This window comes from Abramis brama (assembly GCF_963993115.1).
Source record: "Abramis brama genome assembly, chromosome: 22".
Lineage (NCBI taxonomy): Eukaryota > Metazoa > Chordata > Actinopteri > Cypriniformes > Leuciscidae > Abramis > Abramis brama.
Window position 1 is genome coordinate 17,245,186 of NC_139984.1, and position 22,235 is coordinate 17,267,420.

Below are 22,235 nucleotides of genomic sequence, written 5' to 3' on the forward strand. Positions count from 1 at the left end.
TATAGATCTCCCAGAATTTCACATGTACATTTTCACAGAGAAAATAAAAATGTAGTCTGCACAAATTTTTTTTTTATTATTATTTTATTCGCCTTGTCAATATATAAAATTTAACATTTTGCTGCAGACAGTAGGGGAAAAAATGTCGCAGCGAAAAAAAAAATGAAGTGTAGGCTATTATTTTTATTCGTAGCCTATTATCAAAATTCGTAACATTTTGCTGTCAACACAGGAAAAGTGTCAGAGAAAGAAAGAAAATATGACATGTCATTAAGCAAAATATGTAGGCCTTAACCGAACAATATGTAGAGCAGACTGTAGCCTATACTGGGTGGTCGATAAGATTAAGATTAGGTAAAGCGAAGATATGCTGTTCTGAAAGAACGTCGGCGTCGGGAACGTGATATTGAATGACCGACCGCTCCCGTTCAAATTACACCAGAGTTACCGACCGCTACCGTTTTTTAGTCGGAAATTTAATCCCGCGGCGCAAAATATCTGGTCGGGTCCCGCGGGTCCCGCGGGACAGCCGCGGGAATGCAGACCTCTAGATCACGATTCTGAATAGACAACTAAACAAAAAAAAAACATGTAATTTACTAGAGGTTCCGACAAAAATATTTAATCTGAATGAAAAAAAAAAAAAAAAAAGACTCATAAAAGACTTCATTACTGGATGAATCAGCATTTTTGAACAAATCTATTGAATGAATGATTCAATGACAAATACATTTTTTACAATCACTTGTCGCCACCTACTGGCATAACAATGTAATTAAAACATTATATTTAAGCGTCAAATTAATCGTTGTCATTTAGGTATAACATTGTGTGGGTGTTTGAATTGAGATTGCAATCTTTTTGATTAATCGTGCAGCTCTAATAGATGACCCACATAAAAGATTTCTACATCCACAATACATAATGATGAAGTGTGAACATGTGAACTTTGTCATGATAATGCACGGAAGGGCTATCGGTACCTGCAATGGTGCTTGATGCTGGGCGGGCATGTAGGGCGATGTCAGGCTGAGAGGAATTGTGGGCCTGCTGCAGCTTGGGGAGAGACATTAAATGTTGCCCAACATCTGTAGGCGGAGAGGCCACCAGCAGGGTCTGCTGAGAGGGAACAGTGGTGGGCGGCAAATGCGAAGGTCTAATCTTTTCTGCCATCAGTTGCTCTTTGATCTTGTCGATAAGAACCAGGTTATCCAGCTGTAAAAAGTCCTCAGGTAAGTTTGACAGGGGACATCAAGTGACATGAGACACTAAACCATCCGAAGAAAACATAGGGGGGAACTTTTATCTAGGTTTCGGTGCATGGTTTGGCAAACCTCATTGTTTTGTACAGATATGCAAAAATGCCTAGTGTCATGCTTACACTCAAATGCCACAGTTTCGCTCTGTAATGAAAGGTACAGTATGACTAACAGTCCAAATAACCACTCTATCCAAAAAAAAACACAACTCTTAAAAAACACAATACTCACTTGACCAGGCATAGATGGAGGTGGTGGCCAGAAATATGGATTATTGAATCGAGGCTCTGCCATCCTTCTAATAAAACAGAGTGAGGGTTAAATCACAGGTTAAAATCACACATATTTCTCAACTAAATCTCAGTGTTAATAAGACAAATTGAGTCTAGTTAGGAATTAAGTCAATTTCTTACCAATGAGATGTAAATAAATCATGTTTATTTTAGTTTTGCTTTTTAGTAATTTAATTAAAAACAATACATACCAGTGCAATAGCTATAATATAAAGTACATTTAAAAAATATAAACCCAAAACCTCAGGTCTTTACTTAAGGTTTTTATTGTTTTCAGTCAGATGATTTATTGAATTGTATGCGATATGCTTGCATGCTTGTTTCAGTTGTTCACAAATTGATGAAAATAACAATTCTGTCCTCATTGTCATGTCATTCAAATCTTGCATGTTATATTTTTAAATGTATTTTTTCCTTATAATGAAAGTGAATGGTGACTGTCATTCTGCCTTTTGTGTTCCGCAGATAAAAGTCAGTTATAGTGGTTTGGAACGGAATGAGGGTGAGTAAATTATGACATAAGCTCTGTTTTGGTGTTAACTCTTCCTGTAATGCTTTGCCAAAAAGTTTCCTGTACATAAATCCACTCTGTAATTACTTGAGTTGTTACTACTGTAAAACCAAAATAAATGGTTTTGAGAGAAGCTTTCTTGTCATTATTCAGTTTTTTTTTTTTTTTAAATGACTGTGGTGGATTAATAGCCAAGTAACAATAACTGTAGTAACAGATATTTTGTTAGAAACTATTGTTAATAGTGTCAGAAATTAACTTTTTTCTTAAGGGGCAATTTCAATAACCCTCAAGAATCGTAACTTAAATAAACACTCAATCTAAACAATTACCTATAAAGTGAAATAAAACAACATTTGCTACACATTCGATGACTATTTAAAATATCAGGGTTTTTTTCACCCATTTCGGACCTTGATGGTTGACATAGTGTTATTATTTGTATTTGATAACAAATTATTTGAGTCATCATCAGCTCAAGTGAAGTGTCAAGAATTGTAATATTTGACATGACTCATAATCTGACTCGAGTTCAACTCTTATGAGCAAACACCCTGGCAAACATCTGAATTTTAGGTTTGAAAGCATAATCAAAACTATTTTAAACAAGTGACAGAATTCAACAGATCAGTATCTAAAGTAGAAAACAAATCCTGACGCCAAAACTTTTGTGATTTGATTCCCCATACAGCAGCTGCACAACATGGTTATCTCGGTATCTACTGATCACCAAGAGCCTCGGACTAATTCCTGCACAATTTCACCAAAAACATTTCAGACAAAAGAAAAAAAAACAAAAATGGCAGCCTGTTATATTTTCATAAGGACGCCATATTCTGCAGAGCCTAAAAATTCACACTCAAGTCGGGCCATTTTTTCAGGGAGGAACCGCTCGATCAACGAGATGTTTGTGGTTATAACTGTGTATGTGTGTGTGTGTGTTTGTTTACGAAGAATAGCACCTTTGAATTGCCCGGCCCCCTTGAAAAAAAACTGACACTTCCGACAATCATGCCGTGCAAAAATGTCTTACAATCGGCGAAACGCTGCGCGCGGCTGTGTCATTTTTTACAACATCTGCCGTCCCGATCGCTTTATAACAGCGCTATAGCGAATGCACATTTAAAACATAAGTACATGCATGTACAATGCATTTAGATAATGCAATTTATAATGTTATATTCCGCTTTGTGCAACCTGTGGTAGATCAAAGGCGATAAATCGCTCCCGTCGAACACTTATCTCTCGTACAATGCAGTAATGTGCACGATTGCTCAGTGTGGGCAAAAAGAAAAAGACGATATGAGTGCACAAACCTTTTATATCGATCAGTCAGAGTGTTTTTTTTTCTCTCGCAGGAGAGGCTTTAATAAAGCAGTGAAGAGGCTGGATGTTCTCTATGCGCCTCCAGACAGCACAGCTTCCGGGTCAGTCTGTTCACTTCTGGGTGCTGTACACCAAAATCTCTCATTTTAGCTGGTCGCCTTCATCTGAGGCTAGTTTTGCTTCCTTCTGATCATTGCTTTTAGGCTAAAGCAGTTGGGCAGGCATCTCTATCTGTTTTAGCTCTGCACAGCTGCTTCTATTTATGAAAGAAGGGAGGCATTTAAGACACAGAATTGAGACTTTCCCATGGAAAATTGACTATAGTAACCAGATTTCCTATACTTAGGTTTATAGTTCCATATATAAAATAATATTTTTTTAACTTAAAGGCATTTTAATTAGCAAGTTAACCCAGACTGGTTTTATTTATGTTGTAGTAGCTAGTTTGGTAGTCAGTGGTTGGTTTGGTAAATTTAAAGGTGCAGTAAGCGTTTTCTGAGAACTGTTGAAATAGAGTGGTGCAGGTATGACATCACTTTTTTTGGGCCAAAACGCAGAAACGAGTTAGCATTTTAGCACTTTCGATTCCATCGCCCCAAAGTCAGTGTTTTTTTTATTTTTTGTATTTTTTTATTTTGATTAAATGGCTTAAATAAAGTCTGTGTCGAAACAAGCTCAAGACACTTTCAAGTTTTATTCTATGACATAAAATACATCAGTATTACCCCACTCGTGATTTTTTTTAAAGCTGTTATGTGTCTTGAAAAAGACAGTTGCTTACAATTGGCTAAATATTGCAATATTCAGTAAAAAATAAATAAAAATAAAAAAATCTCCATTTGATTGCATGGTGACTGAAGTTTAAAGGTTTTACAAGCCCTACTAAAAAACACAGAAAGACCATCAAATGAAATTTATTCTCACTGACATTCAGTCATGCCTACAGGCATTTGTGTGTTGGTGGTTGTTCAGTACAGTAATAATCTGCACATCACAAGTTCAAACCCACAAGTGGTGATTCATAAACTTCAAAGTTATAGTATTCCCTTTTATCACACTGGTAACCTGAAGTTGTTACCTTAAGTATTTCTACCTTAAATTTAGTTTTATCAGTGTAAACTAATGTATTAAGATTGAATATTTAGACTTAGTAAAATCTTTTGCAAAGTTTACAACAGTTAGTTCCAGTTCTCGAATCTGATTGGCTGAACGGCGTTCACTCAGCACTCGGACTCTTCACCGATTGTATCACTCCGCTTGTGGCATTAGAGAGGTGGTGAGGTTTCTCTCTACAAGTTTATTCGAACTTTACACCCAGTAGGTGGCAACACGTGAATTGTCTTTGTGCGTGAGTCATTGAATCATACATTCAACAGATTTGTATCAAAAGATTATATAAATGTATACATTTAAATGTTATTACATGAAGCACATTTTAGGCCTAAAGCAATTAGCCCACAACATGTTTACATACTAAGAGATACAAGAGAACCAATTTGTCTTCTTTGCTTAGCTACAGTATATATAGGACATTTAACCCTATTGAGAGTAGGGTTGAAACACAGAAGTGAAAATCAGAAGTCATGGTTGAGAAGTGAAAACACAGAACAAACTAGCATAGTTTTACTATATCAAATCGAAATTCTGTTCAAACTTGGGACCCCACCATTCAAACTATAATTTGGTAATTCATAATTTCATTAATTTTTATTATGTTATGGAATGTGATATAGCTTAAAATGAATGAATGCATGGAATAAGTTTATTAACCAAACGATCTGATATTCAGCCGTACCACGCTGAGGTTATTGGTCTGACGTGTGTTCCTGTTTCTCATCTGTCACACTCTCTTAGATCTTGTACATAAAGCTTTCTTGGTTGGTTACTCACTTTCCTGTCTGCACATATACTCTGTCAGAGTGAGGCAGATGGTGGATGCCAAAAATGCTGACATGAAGCAGAGTTGGAATGTTTCATGTTTTCATCAATTTGTTAGTCTATGAATTCAAATCATACTATTACTCGTCATTCATGACTCTTTAGCTGAAACTGAACATCTCATCATGACTGTGTTAACACTGTGTTTTGATTTGGTAAGTCCTGATTTTTTACCTGCATTGCTTTTCCTTAGACATGTTGTGCTATAATGTGCTTTTGGCTAACTTCGAAGAGATCTTTCTGTCTGTATTTATTTTTGTCATCCCTTATTCACCCTCAAGTTATTCCAAACCTGTATTAGTTTCTTTCTTCTGTTGAACACAAAATAAGATATTTTAAAGAATGTTCATAATGAAACAGTTGACGGTAGCCATTGACGTCCATAGCAGGAAACAAATTAAAAGTCAGTGGCTACCATCAGCTGTTTCATTATCAACGTTCTTTAAAATATCTTCTTTTGTGTTCAACAGAAGAAAGAAACTCATACAGGTTTTGAACAACATGAGGGTGAACTAAGGATGTGTTTATGTCAAGAGATTAATAATGTAATTACTGAAAAGCAAGAATTGTATTAATTACAATTAATCTCAACAATGTCTCAAACTGTTCTAAAATTTGCTAAAATACCGAAGCAAGTCAGATATTACAGTATAAACTCAATTATTTCTCATCAAAGTCTTTGAATAATATGAGCTATGCTACTCACATTAATCTGACAGCTCTGTTCTCTTAGTGTATATCAACAGTTGTCTTTTATTTCAGGAAAAACCATGTTGATACTACAATGTATATAGTGTTGTCTTTATCACACTTAAAATATTTCTCACAAAAAAGTATCTTTGTATATATGAAAATTTACAAATATTTGAAACCCCCTGATTAATACATCTATTCAGATATATGATGTCGGGTAGATATGATATTCAGATGCTGGGTATTTAAATATGATGGTATTTCAAATGTTCAGAAGACATTGACAGGTTGTTAAACCGCATGGTTTATTTTATTTGATTTGATTTTATTTGATTGCAGTTAATTGTCTTTATTTCAGATATTTATACTATTTATTGCCTCCCAATGCCAAAGTACAACAGTAGAACCCATGGCAAATGGAAGTTGTTCAGCAGGTAAACAGAAGAGCCTCGCACTGGTAAAAATAAATGTAATAGTAAAACCACAGTGAAACTGCAATAAGTATTTTATCGTATTATTTTGCAGGATTTTACAAAAAAGAAAATGTCTGTGTAAAATGTGAGGACGATTATTTCATGGACGCCATAAATACAATGAGATATTGCTTTAAATGTTCCAGTTGTGATAGTGGTGGTAAGTAAAATATTAGAATACACTCTTTGTTATTTATGTAATTGTACCAGGATGACCTTTAAATCTTGATATACTGTAAGCCTCTGACAATCATGGTTTTACAGCTAATCAAGTAGAGGATACCACCTGCACATCAACACAGGACCGAGTCTGCGTTTGTGAACCTGGGTATTACAAATCAGATGGTTTTTGTAAAGCCTGTCAGAGTTGCCAAAACTGCAGAGAATGTAAGTACTACTAAAGGAAGTTTACAAACTATTGACCAAGGGACACAGATGATGCTTTCTATTGTAATTAAAAAATGCTGAACATCTTGTGGCCAGGAAACTATGACTGAATATTTTGTTCCCCCTTTTATCTGTCACTCAGGTTTGAACTGTACAGAGAAATGTAACCGTCAAACGACTCAAACGACTCCTACAACCACAGCAGTCAATTGTGGGAATGGCTATTTTCTGGATGGTGGACGATGCCAAAGCTGTGTAGAGTATGTGGTTGAATATTCACATTTTTCTGTACTTTATTTAAATCTTGATGGATTTTTGGTAAATGACTCTATTTGTGGATAATAAGGATTTTTGAAAGTTTTGGTTTGATTATTCTAGGCTTTAGCATGTAGGTTAATGGGTTGTGGTTTTCCTGTGAATAAGGTTTAACATCAGCATCAGAATTTCCTGCATTTGTGACTCTTTACTAAGGGTATGGAGCGGAGCCAGTATCTGTATTGGTAACTGTCTCAAAATTATTTGTATCTATGTCTGTATTCGGATAAATCCGGAAGTGAGTGGGGCTTTAACCGGAAGTTCGTCAAATAGGCCGTCGCAAGCTTTTCAATTCATTCATATAGTAACTCATTCACTTCACACTCTAATTATTATGTAGTGATTTTAGAGGTTTATGCAGCTATAATACCGTGCTATGCTATCCTCTGGCTAACCTGTTATTCGGCAAACACGAGGAGTAACTGTCTGCCGAATAATCGTTTTAATTATTCAGTAGAATTTGTTATTCGTCTTGAAGCCATTATAAGGTATTCGGCTTCGGGCACGTCTCTATTGTTTACCCATGATATTAGCAATAAATCACTATTTCAGTTTCCACCTCACCAAAGAATAGAATAAATTGTTTTATAAGCTTGTAAAAATGTTTATGTGGTAAATACATGGGTAGTTATTTTAAAGTTGCGCCTACATTTGTCATGAAAGTGATTTAAGGCACAGTAAATGTTAATTGTCCTATTGCTTAATGTAATTTGTTTCAGGTTTAGCTGCAAGAGCGAGTCGTGTAAATCTTTTTGTACCAAAGTTGCAACACAAGGTATCACAACATCCTAACATGCACTTAGAAATATTTATGCAAACCTTATAAGTAAGAAATACTAATCTTATTTTTTGTGTGTTTAAATAAATTGTCCGTTATCTTAGGAGATCCTCAACTGCTGTTGCTGGTGTCTCTCATCATTGTGGCCTTATTAGGTGGTCTTCTCTGTCTTCTACTCATCCGGTTCTGTAGATGGAAATGGCTTTGCTGCCAGTCCAAAACCTGCCATTTTGGGGAACATCCAAATGTTCACATTCAACCAGGTTCATATATGCTCACATGTACTCAATTTGGATGGACGTTGTTGTTTGTTTCTGTTAATTTTGTGATTTGAGACAGATTTCTTTTTTAAAATAGGAAATGCTCATTGATTTAGAAGATCTGTATGTTGTTATATTCCAGATATGTAGTGACAAAGATTTGTGTTTGCTTTAGCAGATCAACCTAATGATGTAATCAACATTCCCATAGCTATGGTTTGTATTTTATTTTATTTTATTTTGTTACATTTTTCTGTTATGCACAATGAAATTACAAGGTGGAAATGTTGATCTCTGACATGTTCAAGTGACAGTCATCACCTTGATAATTATTTGTTTGTCTTCAAAGGAAAGATATACATCAGCCTGCAATGAAACCTCTATCAAAACTTTACCAGTGACCAGCTTCCCACACAGCGTCTTCAATGGAGATTTACAGAGCATCATGGCACCCCTGATAGCAAATGGAAAATGTAATTATATAAAAAATTAAGATATTTCAAATCTTAATAAAGTGTAGCCTAGGTGTACTCTCTGTTTTAAAACCGTTCGAATCTTGTGATTGCTTTTCTGATCATTTTGAGTCTTTCAGTCTTATCCCTTTTGCTAATCGTGTGGGCGTATGAGAAATTGTATGCTTAGTCTGGAGGCTAGGTGATCACAATCAAAGTCAAAGAACTTCTGAGAACTGTCTAATCAGATAGCAATTGCTAATAACTCGCACACTTTTTAGTTGCTTCCTTGGCGGTTTGGTAGGAGCCTCACAACTGCATGTTGAAAGGGTATTAAAAATGATTAAATACAGTAGATAATTTTCAGAGTAGATACGAATAAAATAAGGAGGGATTTTTGTTTTATTTCTCATTAAACAGCCTTAATATTTTTTCTTTTATTTACTAGGCACACATAAAAAAAAACAAAAAAAAAACTGAATGATACAACTGCATATTAAATTTGCAGTTAAAAGTTCTTATTACACGGCTCTCTGGAATACTTAATTCTGATTGGTATATTGCAGTATCCAACGGTCTGATATTTGCTAAAACACTATATATCCGTCCACTCATCCAGCGCTACTTTCATGTCTTTTGTATCACACTGCGGACTCTTTCTCGTTTCATAAAAACGCAACTTGCTTTTCTATGGCTTATTTATTGTACAAAAACAGAGAAGGTACTGGTCATTTTCTACCAGGGGATTTTCTGTTAAGTTTACGTACATTTCGTTTAACCCTAAAACACTACACAATAAAATACAAAATTCAAAATACAGGGAAAGCACCTGTGGAAAATTATTATTTTTAAATGAATATTAACACAGTACATTAGACTCTATTTCATGGACTTTTGTGGTGACTGACCTGCAGAGGAATTCAGTAGGCCTATATTACTGTAATATTGTTGTAGTGGTTGTCTTGTCGCTAGACCGATTCTTAGCTTGTAATGGACTATTTGTTTCAACAACATTTCATGAGTCATGAATAATGTTGATTATCGCTTTATTACGAGCTCTGATGCTTTCTCTTTTTGCCAGCAGACTTTCTTCTATTCTGCGTTTTTTTTGTGTGTGTTTTTTTTTTAACGGGACTTTTAAATTGATGATGTTTTGACTCGTTATTTAAATTTAGTTCATTTTGAGCGAAAAAAGTAGAGTATTTTCAACTCAAATATCAAAAGCAATCAACAGGAGATTTTACCTGACAGCTCGGGGTTTCTTGACCTTTTACACTTAAAACCATTTTACTCTGTTTAATCCATCTCCTCTGTATCTAAAGGCCATATCTATATATTTCCCCAGTGATGCAGGTGTTGCAGAAGGAGTCCTGGCCAGCACCAGTGCTCTACACCATCATAAGAGAGATTCCCGTGACACGCTGGAAGGAATTTCTGCGACTGCTTTCCGTGTCAGATGATCAGATGGAACGAACCGAACTGGAGGCAGGGCCATCCTATCTAGAAAAGCAGTACATGATGCTACGTCTGTGGAGTCAGAGCAGTGGAGCGAAGCTGGAGAATATCTACTCAACATTACACTACATGAACCTGTCAGGCTGCGCCCAGGAACTGCAAGAGAAGCTAGAGCAACTGCAGGCTAGCATGTAATCTGCCTCATCTTGACTCCATCTCCTCATGTGTGAGGGCTGCAGTTGAATTTCACAATGATTTACAGGGAACTCTGCAAAGCAGATGCAATGCCTTCGGTACTTTTAACAGGAAACGCTCAGTCATGGTTAAAACATTTAATTTTTTTAAGCATACTGTAAAATAAATACAAATTATAAAGTGCATCATTGGCTTTTGATTATAATCCTTGTCCTTGGTCACTTGAATCTGCCTTGCGTCACTATACCGTACAAATGTGAATATTTATAGAATAATTGACCGATTCTAACTTTGAATTAAAAAAATATTTTTTGCCTGGTTTCACAGACAAGGCTTAAGCCTAGTCCCAGACTAAAATGCGTGTTTGAGCTGTCTTAGGCCTAGTCCACACGGACACGGGTATTTTTATAACCGGAGTTTTTCCTCCTGCGGTTAAAAAAAATAATCCCGTCCACACATGCTTGTAGAAATCTCCGCCTACATGAAAACGCAAAAAACACGCTATGACACGCTGTCAAGAGCATGCCACACCAGCAGGCGGCGATCGTAAAGCCACGTTGGCCAATCAGAAGCAAAAACCCCGGTTTTACTGTCTACACGACAACACTGCTGAAATGGCGTTTCTGAAAATCCTCACCCTGGCAGGGGTTTTCAAAAATGTTCGGTTTCAGTGACCTGATACTGAGTTTCAGTGTGGACGAACGGCCGAACCGCGTAAAAAAAAGTCACGGTTATAAAAATACAAATACAAAAATACAAGGCCTTAACTGAAAGCAACTTGCACTGAAAAATCTTAAAATATGTCAGTGTCATTGTTTTGTCTCAAGATGCACACCAGTAATGTTTTTTAGAGCACGTTTATAAAACCTACTTAAATGTTTTAACTTAACTAAGTCCTAATACTGGCTAAGTTTAAGCCCTGTCTGTGAAACCAGACTTTTATCATCCACTATCAATTTAAGGACGTACTGTAGCCTACTGGTTTTCAGGATAAACGTAGGTGCTTATTGTATATGTTTCATGCTAAAGGTTATTAAGCTCTCAGTCATATTGTACGTGGCCTAGTATTACTTCACTCACATTGTCACACCAGTGTATATTTGTAACTTTTCTTAATAAAAACATGATTGATGTATGGAATATGTATGGTTCAGATCTTGACAGTGGTTATAAAATAAAAAGTATGACAGTGAAAGTGTCCTTGCTGTGCAGAAAGAGAAAAGTTCTGACATTAAGTTTAGTGAATGTCAGCAAACAATTGCTGTGGCCTCTGAACGAGGAATTTCCCCTACTGTGGAGGTTCATCTGACAACTGTTTAAACCACATCAAAAGCATTTTTTTATTTCATTTTTCCAGGCATGTTTACTACCACAACCTATTTATTAGTTGTCAGTTCAAAGAAATGTATGTTCTCTGAGAAATGTGAAATGTCACCCCTCAAACCCACTTTGGTGATTCCAAATGACATTATATTTATTCATTATTGTGATTATTAAATAAATGTGAGAATATTTAATTGTATTTAGTGTAGGCCTACTGTATGAATTGCCTTGTTACATAATTAATTAACGTAATTGTTTTTTCCAAATAGTAAACAGTAATACTTTTTACTAATAAAAATAAACAATTTATATACAGTATTTTAATGTAAAATGTATTCTTCCCATGTTAAAATTAAAAACATTTTATTGTTCAAAAGGTTCTGTAAAGGTTCTGTCAAAGTTATGAACAAACATTCTTGCAGTAACATCACATAGTGAATGCACAGTCAAACTGATTCGAACCAGTAAGTTACTCGTCTTTTTGAGCAAATCAGTCAAATAATTTTTTGTTTTGTTCGTGACAGACTACACTCGCGCTACACGTTTGTTTTTCTGTGCAGGCCGACATGAAAGCTTAATTGTAATACTTGTTATTTTCCATTATTTTGTGATACACGGCCCTGTTAGCCTTTTATATGAAAGTAATATTTCTACATGGTACTTTGAAGTACTTTGGATGTGTGTCATGATCTGCATACTGACATAACCAGACATCGCCAAAGACATACTGTTAAATGTATTAAAAATACATTATAGTATATGTGTATTGTACCAAAAACATACTCAAATACATTTTTAATACATTTTTACTAGTAGGTCTTTCTCACCTGGGATGGATTATCTTTGAGACATAAAGTTTGCTTAGATAAGAGTTGTGTCATCATAATGTATTAATATTATAATGTTATGGGTGCAGTAAGCGATTTCTGAGAAACGCTGTTGATATTTGAAATTACCAAAACAAACCCGCCCCTACCCAAAAAGATCATGCTCCTATCTTGACAGCTCCTCCTCCCCCAAATTCACGAACACACTATCCACACACTCCCCTCTCATGAGTGGACACACCCCTTATTGCTGATTGGCTACAAGTGTGTTTTGGTGCTTGGTCAGATCCACTTTCAACAGTATTTCTCAGAAATCGCTTACTGCACCTTTAACTAACATGCCTTGTGCCGCCTATTATTTCCTCAAGTATTGCAGGACACGCTCTACAATCAATCATTTGTCAGTGATGAAGAAATCTGACATTTGACTGATGAAGAAAAATAAGGGGGAAAAACAGACATAGTAACATTTTATTCATGTTTCTGAGTTTTATTTTGTCTGTAAGTATTATAAAGACAGCTTTATAGATAATCAGGTCTTGCTGATGCATAAGTCCAGTATTACATTTTTCATTCTGTTTGTCTCTATTTCATCAGCACCACCTCTCTACTCTCTCTGCAGCCTGAGGACCCATTCCCTGAATCTGACCCACCAAAGAGCATTATCGAGATACTATTATAGTTTTTATTAATATTTTGAATTAGTTTTTTATTTTTATATATTTTTATTTGATATAGCCTATACATTTTTAATTTAATCTAGAGTGTTCCATTATCTCTACTATTTTCACTATTTTATGTTCTGTTTTATAATTGCTTTAGTCTAATCCTCTTTAACTGTCGCAATTTCAGTCATAATCAAGTTTGTGTATTTTAAAAGTCAATTTAAAAAACACTTTCGGTGCATAAACAACATGAATATAAGCAAAGTTCGTGGGATAATACCGACAGGATGTGGGCTCCTACTGTCTATGTGTGGGGCTGTGGGCTACATAATAAGAACGTTTTACATAATAAGAACGTTTACCAGAACGTTTTCAAAACATTTAAAAAAAAAAAAAGTTTTAAACATTCCCTGAGTTTTTGGAAATAACGGTTCTATAACGTAATGGTTAGGAAATTTTAACTTTCTTAGAACACACATTGTTAGTTGATCGTTTCCATAGCAACCAGTGAACACATGCAGCGCGAAGCGTGTTTGCCTAGAGCCAAAGTTTTTGGAATTTAGATGTTACAAAGTCGCGCAACAGGTGACCGAATAAAGACCCCGAAGACTTCATTAAATTTTTGCCCTATACGTTGCTAAGATATTAGAAGATAAGTAGTTAATGAAGAAGACTGACGCGTTGTGTCACAGTCGTAAGTAATTATTAGTAGGCTATTCTTACTAGAGAACAGACGAGCACCTGCCCAAGCCTATACACTCCTTAACGTTTTACATTTTGTGTTTTCTCTGTGTTAAAGTGTTTTGTTTTTCTTTGTTTCGTCTTCCTATCGTCTTTCACTTATGGGGTCGGCATATTGAGTTTCAGCAAGATGTTTTTCGGGACCAAGCTTTTCTTTAACCAGAAAATCGCATCTTTTGACAGTTATTTTGAAGGGGGAAAAAAAGTCTACAAAGATTAATATGTGGTCCATCTAAATAGTGTTTAATATGCGGTACATCTCAGAAAATAATGTTTAACTCGTTTAAGATAAGACAGGAGAAGCCGACCAAAAGTGCGTGGACTGTACCCTCTCTCTCAGACTCTGACAGACACAGAAAGGTGAGTAAATCATCCGCTGATCTCGATATAGTGCCCTGCTCTTTTCAGAAATTTTTTAATCTGTTTTGCTTTGGTGTCTGCTGGAAGCCATGTTAAAAGTTATTGCTTAGAACTGATAATCCATCGACTAAGTTACTGACTAGTATCTGTTTCAAAAAAGTTTAATCAATTCATTAGATAGCCAGTGCTTATTCCTAAATTTGTTTAGTGGATATTAGTTCTTCATTTGCTGCTAGTCACTATCCGAAATAGAACTAGTAATATTTTTAATAAGATTCCTACTTGAACTATAAAGTAGCCTGACTAGCCATTATACCACAAGGAAAGTTAAATGGGATAAATGTTAAATGGGATAGATATAGTTACAAGCTACTACTGTCTAATAAATAAACTAGTAACGCTGGAAAAGATACTTGTCACTGGAATATTAGTAACTAGGGAATAAGTACCTGGTACAAATGGACTATTAATAGGTAGCCTAAATAAATACTATTGTCTATGAACAGTTACTAGTAAAATAGAAAAATATACTTATCACTCTACTTTAAAAAATAAACTAGTAACATAAAAAATATACTAGTTATATTTTAAAAGAAAGAAATTTTAAATCAGCAATTTAGTGTCATTTATTTATGCAATGCATATTTATAGTAACTCGTTCAATGCATGATATTAATAAGAGCAAGAGAAAGATGCCTTTTAATAATGTGCTTTCAAATTCTTTCAAAGGTCTTTGAGGACCCTTGTGGAGGAAATGTCCAAATGTAAATAGCATTACAGAGAAGAGAGATGAATGGCATGCATAAAGGTGCAGCTGAACTGTGCAGAGAGGGGGACAAAATATTGCTCTCTGGGGACCCTGGCAGAGCTGCTGCTCTGTACACCCATGCTTTTGGAAATCATGCAGGATCCACTGTAGGACACATGCGTGGCCTTAACACAGGGTGCTTAGAGGAGGTGATCTCTACTCTGGAGGCCTGGCTTGATGGCGTCTCACACAACTCAATTGAGGGCCTGAGCAAAGGTCTTGTTGCTGTATTCCTGTCTACATTATGCCCCAATAATATTTCTGCTTCTCTTTATAAAATGGAGTCTGTCCTGCAGGGGACAGGTCATGCCTCGGACGAGATTTTCGCACGGTGTTCCGCTCTTCTAGGGGGAAAACAAATGCCCCAACCTGCGGGTCACACACGGTTAGTTCTGGAGTTAACTAGAGCTCTAGCCTGCTTGCTCTCAGACCCTCAAAATCCCAAAGGTCCTCAGCTTTATCTGCAGGCCTTTAATGGAAATAAATCAGAAACTATTAGACTTGTTAAAGAAAGGCAAACTAAACATGTGGAACTATTAATTAAAGCCTTTTACCAGCAAATGTCTCTGAGATATTCCATACTTCATGCTAAGGGGCAGATAGAGAAAGCATCGAGTCCTACACAAGCAAGTGACGACATGGATCCCACCAAAACGGTTGAGTTTTTACTTGCCGTTTCACCTAATGACATCCAGGTGAGAGAGCTTCAAGCTGCAGTCTTGTTTTCATCAGGAAAGTTCACAGAAAGTGCAGAAGCTTTGTCGCTGGCCCTTAAACTAGATGAATCACAGACTGAACATGTAATGGCACCAGAGAAAAGAGCTTGTTTACTGGTGGGCAGAGCAGCTGCTCATTTTTCAGCAGGAGGACGAGCAAGAGAAGTCTGCAAAGACCTGGGTGACGGCTTTGCACTTCATCCAGCGACAGCAAGACAGCAATTCCAGAGCCTTTTCTCAGACAATGGCATAGGGTTGGCTGCCCGCATCCAGCTGCGCCAACAGGCAGAGAAGGGTGTCTTGGAGTTCAGGGATGCAGTTCTCATAAGGCCTGACCTTCGGTCTTCAAAAGGAGTGGAGTTGTTGGATCCCGTTATTGCTCAGCTGCGAGCTCTCTGCCACTTGGAGTCAGACGGAGGAGGTAGGGAACTGCGGGTGCGTCTGGCAGATTGCCTCCTCTTGCGTGGGGAACATAAAGAAGCCCTTTCCATAAGTAGCCAGCTAGCCGCTGCAGCTCCAGCCCAGCAGAGCTACCAGAACACCGTGCAAGTGCTCAGAGGGTTTTCCCGACTCTTCACCGAGGACCATAAAGGTGCTCTGGAAGATTTCCAAGCGGTTATTGAGCATAATACTCCTCACCCACCCAGCTGTGTCCGTGCACTCTGTGGCAGGGGTGTCCTGCGTATGATGGGTGGCTCACACTACCTTACTGCTCTAGATTACGTTACGGCGAGCCGATTACAGCTGCAGGACACCGCTGTAACTGTTCGGTGCCTGGTGCCATGGAACTACCGTGGGTTGCTGTGCACTGTGTTGCTGGAACAGGGAAGGGTTATGCTTGAGGGGACTGAAGAACAAAAAGCTGACTCAAATCCTACAGCAAAACAAGAGCATGAGGAAGGTCACACCAACAACAAACAGAGGTACATTTACATTTTTCAGATTCTGAATGAAACTTAATTGTCTTGCAAAATCTCTCCTTTTGTCTTATATGCACTATTCATACTGTGAATTGTAATATTGTCATGTCTAAATACATTTTGTAGCATTTCAAATTATTTTAGTTTTTGGTGTTGAATTTTTAATGCATTTAGACAAAATAGAATAGAATCAGCCATTACATGAAAATAATTATCGGCTTATCGGTGTCGATAAGCACTCCTGGAGGGCCTCCTGTCTGCAGAGTTTAGCTCCAACCTAACTGACTAGAAGTTTATAGTTGCTGTGTCTCATTTCGAAGGCTGCACCCTCCAGAGGTCACATTTGCCGTTTGCACACATTATGGAGGCTGACCCATTCCAGAAAAGTAACCATTAGATTCCGAGGTAAGAAGTAAATTACAGTAATTTACGTCTCACAAGCAATAACAATCAATTTTAGAATGGTTACTTTTCTGAAATGAGACAGCCTTGGTGACGTATGTTTCCGACATATGCAACCTCCCTAGGGTCCAGTCTACGAAATGAGACACAGCAAAAAATCCTGAAGACCTTGATTAGCTGGTTCAGGTGTGTTTAATTTGTGTTGAAGCTGTGTTCACGGCACGCCATGTCATAATTACTGTAAATAAAGCTCCCAAATTCGCTCTCGTGGTACTTTGATTTCGTACACCGATCGGACACACTTTAAATCTGCAGTGGTCAAATCTGCACAAGTCATTGCTCTCAGAAAATCATGAGTTTACACATTTTAATTTTCAAATTATACAAGCACGTGAAGGCTTTTTACAGTTCAGAATCGTTACAGTAATTACGTCATGACCTGAACGCACCTCAAGACCATTGGCCTTCCCGAAACAGGATTGGACACCACTGTCTTATTAATTTTCCTGTGCTTCCTTCAGGTCTTCCGTTGGAGTGCACGCTCTTGCTCTTCTACTAATGGAGTTACAGCCCGGTGCCGATGGACCTCAGATTCTCACAGCAGATGCTCTGTACCAGTTGGGTCGTGTTGAGGAGGCATACCGTCTTCTTCTCAACATTGAGCACACAGCCCCACGCCCACCGATTCTCGCACGTCTTGCAATACTGCAGCTGCATCGAGGCTTCCTCTATGATGCCTATCAGGTGCCAGATTATATTTCTTAGTTTTATCACATTTAAATTATTAAGTATTTCTATGATAATAGTTTATTTATTTTCTGCTTCATATCAAGTAATATTTCTGGTGTCTTACAGCTACTGAAAAAGCTGATTAATTCAGGAGACACCAGCTGTCTACGTCCCCTTCTCTCTGTAACATCTTTACAAGACCGAGCACTTCTAGAAAAACACTGTCACACCGCTTCCAAACGTATACTGTGTGGCCAACAAGCGGAAAGTGCAATAAGGGAAGCTGTGGCCTATTTGTCCATTGCCATTATGGCTTCAGGTATGTTAAATTCAGACACATGCAGTAATATATTAATTTACATTACAAAATATATATGGTTATTAGGGTCAAATGGAGAGGAAAAAGTGCAAATGCAAAGAGGATTTCACACTTTTGTTTGATATCTGATTGACGCAGTTTCTATGTAAAAAAAAAAAAGTTTCCTTTTCAGCTCTGCAGTTTTCCTTTACTTTCTTCTGTAATTGATTTCCATTATATGATCTTGGCTTTTATGTTTCATGTAACTCTCATAATCACTTACAGCAATTATATTGTAAAGAAAGAGATAAAGGTAACTCAGAACAGAACACTGCTATTTTCTTAATTGAGTTCTTCTTCCGATTATTCTTTAGGTGGTGGCGCAATAGATTCCCTGCTGGAGAGAGCAAAATGTTATGCTCTATTGGGCCAATGGAAGACGGCTATCTTTGACTTCACTGCGATCCTTAAAGAGCACCCAGACCATGTGCAGGCTTTATGTGGAAGAGGATTCACGTATCTTATGCTGAACCAGCAGAAGGTGTGGTAGCAAAAACAAAGACCTCCACCTATGGGAGCCAAAAAGTGTTTTTAAAGATGGGTTCATGATTCAATAACACATCACAATAAGGTTAACGCATAGTAAATGCAATAGATCACCCAAAAAAAATAAAATAAAAAATAAAATAATCTTGGTTAATGTTAACTTCTACATATACTAATACACTTTCAGACATTTTAATTTATATTTATACATATGACATTATTTATATAAAAAATAACTTAAATGCTGTAAACTATTATGCATTATTTAATGTATATGTCAAGTTGAACTTAATTGTAAAGTGTTTCCAATATTTCAAGATCAGTGGCTGAAATAACAGACCCTTAAAGTAATATTTCCTACATGCTTGTAAACTGACACTATTAATATCAATAATTCACCAGGAATGCACACTAGACATACTAGTTGCCCTTCAGTGTGGTGCTGAGGAGGTCACTCAGAGCATGCTGTCACTTAAAGACAAAGCAAAGAGACTGGTCAGTGAATGGTTAGGTCAGCACTGTCGCAGCAGCCTGTCAGAGACTCTGTTGGCTAACCCTGTACCCTGCCGGGAGGAGCACCTCCGAGAGGCCTTTTTGATTGGTGGAGCACTAATGAACACTGACTGCAGGGAACCCAGGTGGCACCTCCTGTACATAGATACACTATTTGCCAAAGGTAAGGGAGCAGTATACAGCATAAAAGAGTCAAGTATGTGGGCCAGTAGGTTGTTTATTCCACATCAAATGTGTTAGACAAATTGAAAATATATACATTATGTCTATGTAAAATGTGTTTTATAAAGTTGCCGTTTGAAACTATGCTTTTAAAGGGGAGGTGAATGCTGCAGGAGCGCACCTGAAGCAGGTGTTTGGTCAAGAGCCTCGAGATGTCGCAGCTAAGGCCAGGTGGGGTGTCGTGAAGGCCTGGCAGCAGAACTACAAAGTGGCAACCAACTATTTGAGTGTGGTGGCTGAGAAAGATCCAGCAACTCTAGACTTTCTAATCAGTCTCATGCAGTCAGCTCAAAGAAAACGCTTGGCACAGGTAATCACTAGTCGTGTGTGTGTGTGTGTTTGTGTGTGAACCTGGTATTTCCTTCGTTATGGGGATAGTAATACCAGTAAATTTGACCTTATGGGGGCATTTGTTTTGGTCCCTATGAGGAAAACAGCTTCTAAATCATACTAAATTAAGTGTTTTGAAAATCTAAAAATGCAGAAAGTTTTCTGTGATGGGTAGGTTTAGCATAGTGTAGTGTAGTTTGTACAGTATAAAACATGGAAACCAGTGTGTGTGTGCGCACGTGTGTGTGTGTCAATGTGAAACCATGGGACCTTATACAAACACAGGAAACAGAACTAAAACACATGCAAAAACCACCCACAGATACAGATAACCCATTACAGTTAAATTGCACATAAATGACTCATTTTATACTTGAAAACGGAAATGATATTGTTATTGTGCAGCACTGGGGCCTATACCACGAAGCCGGTTTGGTGCAAGTCACCGCCAGATATGTTTCAGTTTAGTTTGCGCCAACCCTGGGTTTTAGGCACCATGAAAGTGGTTTGGCTTTTAGCAGTGTTCATCGCCATAGTGACTAACACTCCACGGCTAACCTGGTCCGGGGCAGGTTATGTTCCAGGTAAGAGGTTGCAAACCGAACTTGGACCAATCAGCTGTCAGCAAACTGACACATGTCTGATGCGATAAAGTCACTCCACCTGTTTCTACTCCAAATTAAAGGTCACTACAAAGCAAATGATTTTTAAAGACAAAATCACCTGGCTTTTAGTAACGCTTATTTAGAATAATAATTTTGTATGATTTAGATGTCATTTATGTAATTATTCATAGATCACACATGTACAATTTTAGTTTATCAATTATTACGCACAGTTTAAAGGAATGAATATATAAAAGGTAATATAAATACGCTTTAGAATCAATAGATAAAGCTATAAAATGACTACATGTGAGCTTAAATGTTAAATTCTCTCTATACCTTTATTAACTGTATAAACTAACTTCACAACTTTTACTTGCACTGATATAGCAAGACTTTTTCTTTTAGTTGTGTTTCATAGACCGCTATTTTCTTCTTGCTGTGTAAATTTGTTTAAATTCCTAATGTTTTTCAATCTCGTAATATTCTGCAGAAGAGAGAAGTGATTCGCAGTTTCACTCTTTCTCAGCATGTGATTGGCTGTTCGCTACTGATGTCACACTTGTGTCTCATAAAATGATTCTGTGCTTCCAGGCAGCATCCCAGCAGGCCGCCATTGTGTCTAAAAGTGGCCAGTGGGAGCACGCTTTAGCCCTCCTCACGCTAGCAGTGCGAGCGGTCAGTGAGATGAAGCTTCAGTACCTCAGGCAGCGTGCAGCCTGCCTGGCCCACCTGGGCCTCCACGACAGGGCTGTGTCTGACTTGAATAAGGTCATTCAGGGCCACAATGCAGATGGCAGTGAGGAGCCAAAGGTTTGGGCAGAGGACCTTTGCCGCCGAGGCCGTAGTCTGCTGTTGTGTTCCCGTGAAGAGTCTGGCTTACAGGACATTTCTCAAGCCCTGGATCTGCATGAGGGACAGGCACTGCTGTGTGTGGAGGCTGGTCTGGGAACACAACGCCTTGCTGAAAAGTTCCTGCGCTTTGCCCTGCAGAACTATGGAGAGCAGAAACTTGACAAAGCTTGGCTTCTGACAGAGACCGGGCTTAAAGTGGACAGTGGCCACGTAGAACTGCGCAGACTGAGGGCTAGAATAAAGCGAGAAGTCTCTGGTCCATGTACTGTCCACTAGAGATGAAGCATGCTCGAGATGTTTAATTGTGAACTGATGGTGACAGAATGGCTCATGTCTTTATATTGATTTGTTTAATCAGGCAAACATTATGGCAAGAATTTTTATAGGGTTTTGTCAAAATTTTACATTTGGTGTAGTCTTGTCAGACATGTATACTACTGTTTGTTTGGGGCAATATGATTTTTATGAAATGAATTAATTTATTTAGCAGGGAGTGACAGTAAATACATTTACAAGACATTTACAATGTTCCAACATAAAATAACATTCAAATAAATGCTTTTCTTTTGAACTTTCTATTCATCAAAGAATCCAGATTTTTTTTTGTCTTCAGAAATCATTCTAATATGCTAATTTGCTGCAAAGACAAAGTCTACTCAAGTTGAGTCATTATCGGTTTCTTACTTGGAAGAGATTCCACCCTCTGTACACCACGTCTGTCTCTCACCTCTTTGTACTTCTCTCGAATGATGACTCCCACCACCACTGTCTCGTCAGCAAATTTTATAAAGTGGCTGCTAGGTATCTAGTGACACACTTGTGGGTGAGTTGTGAACAGTTAAGAGCTAAAAGAAATCCAGTATATGGCATAGACAGAGAGTACAAAATAAATGTGCAGTTTCTGTTAAATTATTGCACCTTTTGAGTGTGAATGGATTTTGTTAAAAACTAAATTAAGTCACTATACATCACAGATTCAATTCGGAGAGCTGTATGTATCACTACGTCCACAAGAGGGAGTACTGCCTCAGGTGAACTTG

At 37.5% G+C, this 22,235-nt stretch overlaps 3 protein-coding genes across 6 annotated transcripts in view; 2 read left to right on the forward strand and 1 right to left on the reverse strand.

Annotated features, from left to right (window-relative positions):
• Positions 1 to 3,497, reverse strand: part of znf362b (zinc finger protein 362b) — a 9,387-nt gene extending 5,890 nt beyond the window's left edge. For both annotated transcript variants that reach the window (XM_084099583.1, XM_084099582.1), the window contains exons 1-3: positions 3,380 to 3,497; positions 1,491 to 1,557; positions 984 to 1,215 (exon numbers count right to left, since the gene is read on the reverse strand). In XM_084099583.1, coding sequence (XP_083955709.1) covers positions 984 to 1,215; positions 1,491 to 1,553 — 295 coding nt within the window. In that variant the 5' untranslated portion in view covers positions 1,554 to 1,557; positions 3,380 to 3,497. The remainder of the gene's footprint in view (positions 1 to 983; positions 1,216 to 1,490; positions 1,558 to 3,379) is intronic.
• Positions 3,399 to 11,857, forward strand: LOC311073673 (tumor necrosis factor receptor superfamily member 1A). 3 transcript variants are annotated; one of them, XM_084099586.1, is made up of 11 exons: positions 3,399 to 3,490; positions 5,244 to 5,482; positions 6,379 to 6,454; positions 6,546 to 6,653; positions 6,758 to 6,880; positions 7,023 to 7,140; positions 7,915 to 7,970; positions 8,078 to 8,236; positions 8,412 to 8,449; positions 8,583 to 8,706; positions 10,031 to 11,857. In XM_084099586.1, the coding sequence occupies exons 2-11, from the start codon at positions 5,453 to 5,455 to the stop codon at positions 10,333 to 10,335; spliced, it is 1,137 nt and encodes a 378-aa protein (XP_083955712.1). In that variant the 5' UTR covers positions 3,399 to 3,490; positions 5,244 to 5,452; the 3' UTR covers positions 10,336 to 11,857. The 3 variants fall into 3 exon arrangements, with proteins under 3 accessions (XP_083955712.1, XP_083955710.1, XP_083955711.1); XM_084099584.1 differs by having other exon boundaries at positions 3,482 to 5,073; positions 8,409 to 8,449; XM_084099585.1 differs by lacking the exon at positions 3,399 to 3,490 and having other exon boundaries at positions 5,046 to 5,482; positions 8,409 to 8,449.
• Positions 11,858 to 13,940: 2,083 nt separating this feature from the next.
• On the forward strand, positions 13,941 to 21,752 carry ttc34 (tetratricopeptide repeat domain 34). Its single transcript, XM_084099549.1, has 8 exons — positions 13,941 to 14,251; positions 14,981 to 16,698; positions 17,619 to 17,841; positions 17,953 to 18,145; positions 18,499 to 18,665; positions 19,073 to 19,346; positions 19,501 to 19,715; positions 20,935 to 21,752. The coding sequence occupies exons 2-8, from the start codon at positions 15,041 to 15,043 to the stop codon at positions 21,469 to 21,471; spliced, it is 3,267 nt and encodes a 1,088-aa protein (XP_083955675.1). The 5' UTR covers positions 13,941 to 14,251; positions 14,981 to 15,040; the 3' UTR covers positions 21,472 to 21,752.
• The last annotated feature ends 483 nt before the right edge of the window (positions 21,753 to 22,235 follow it).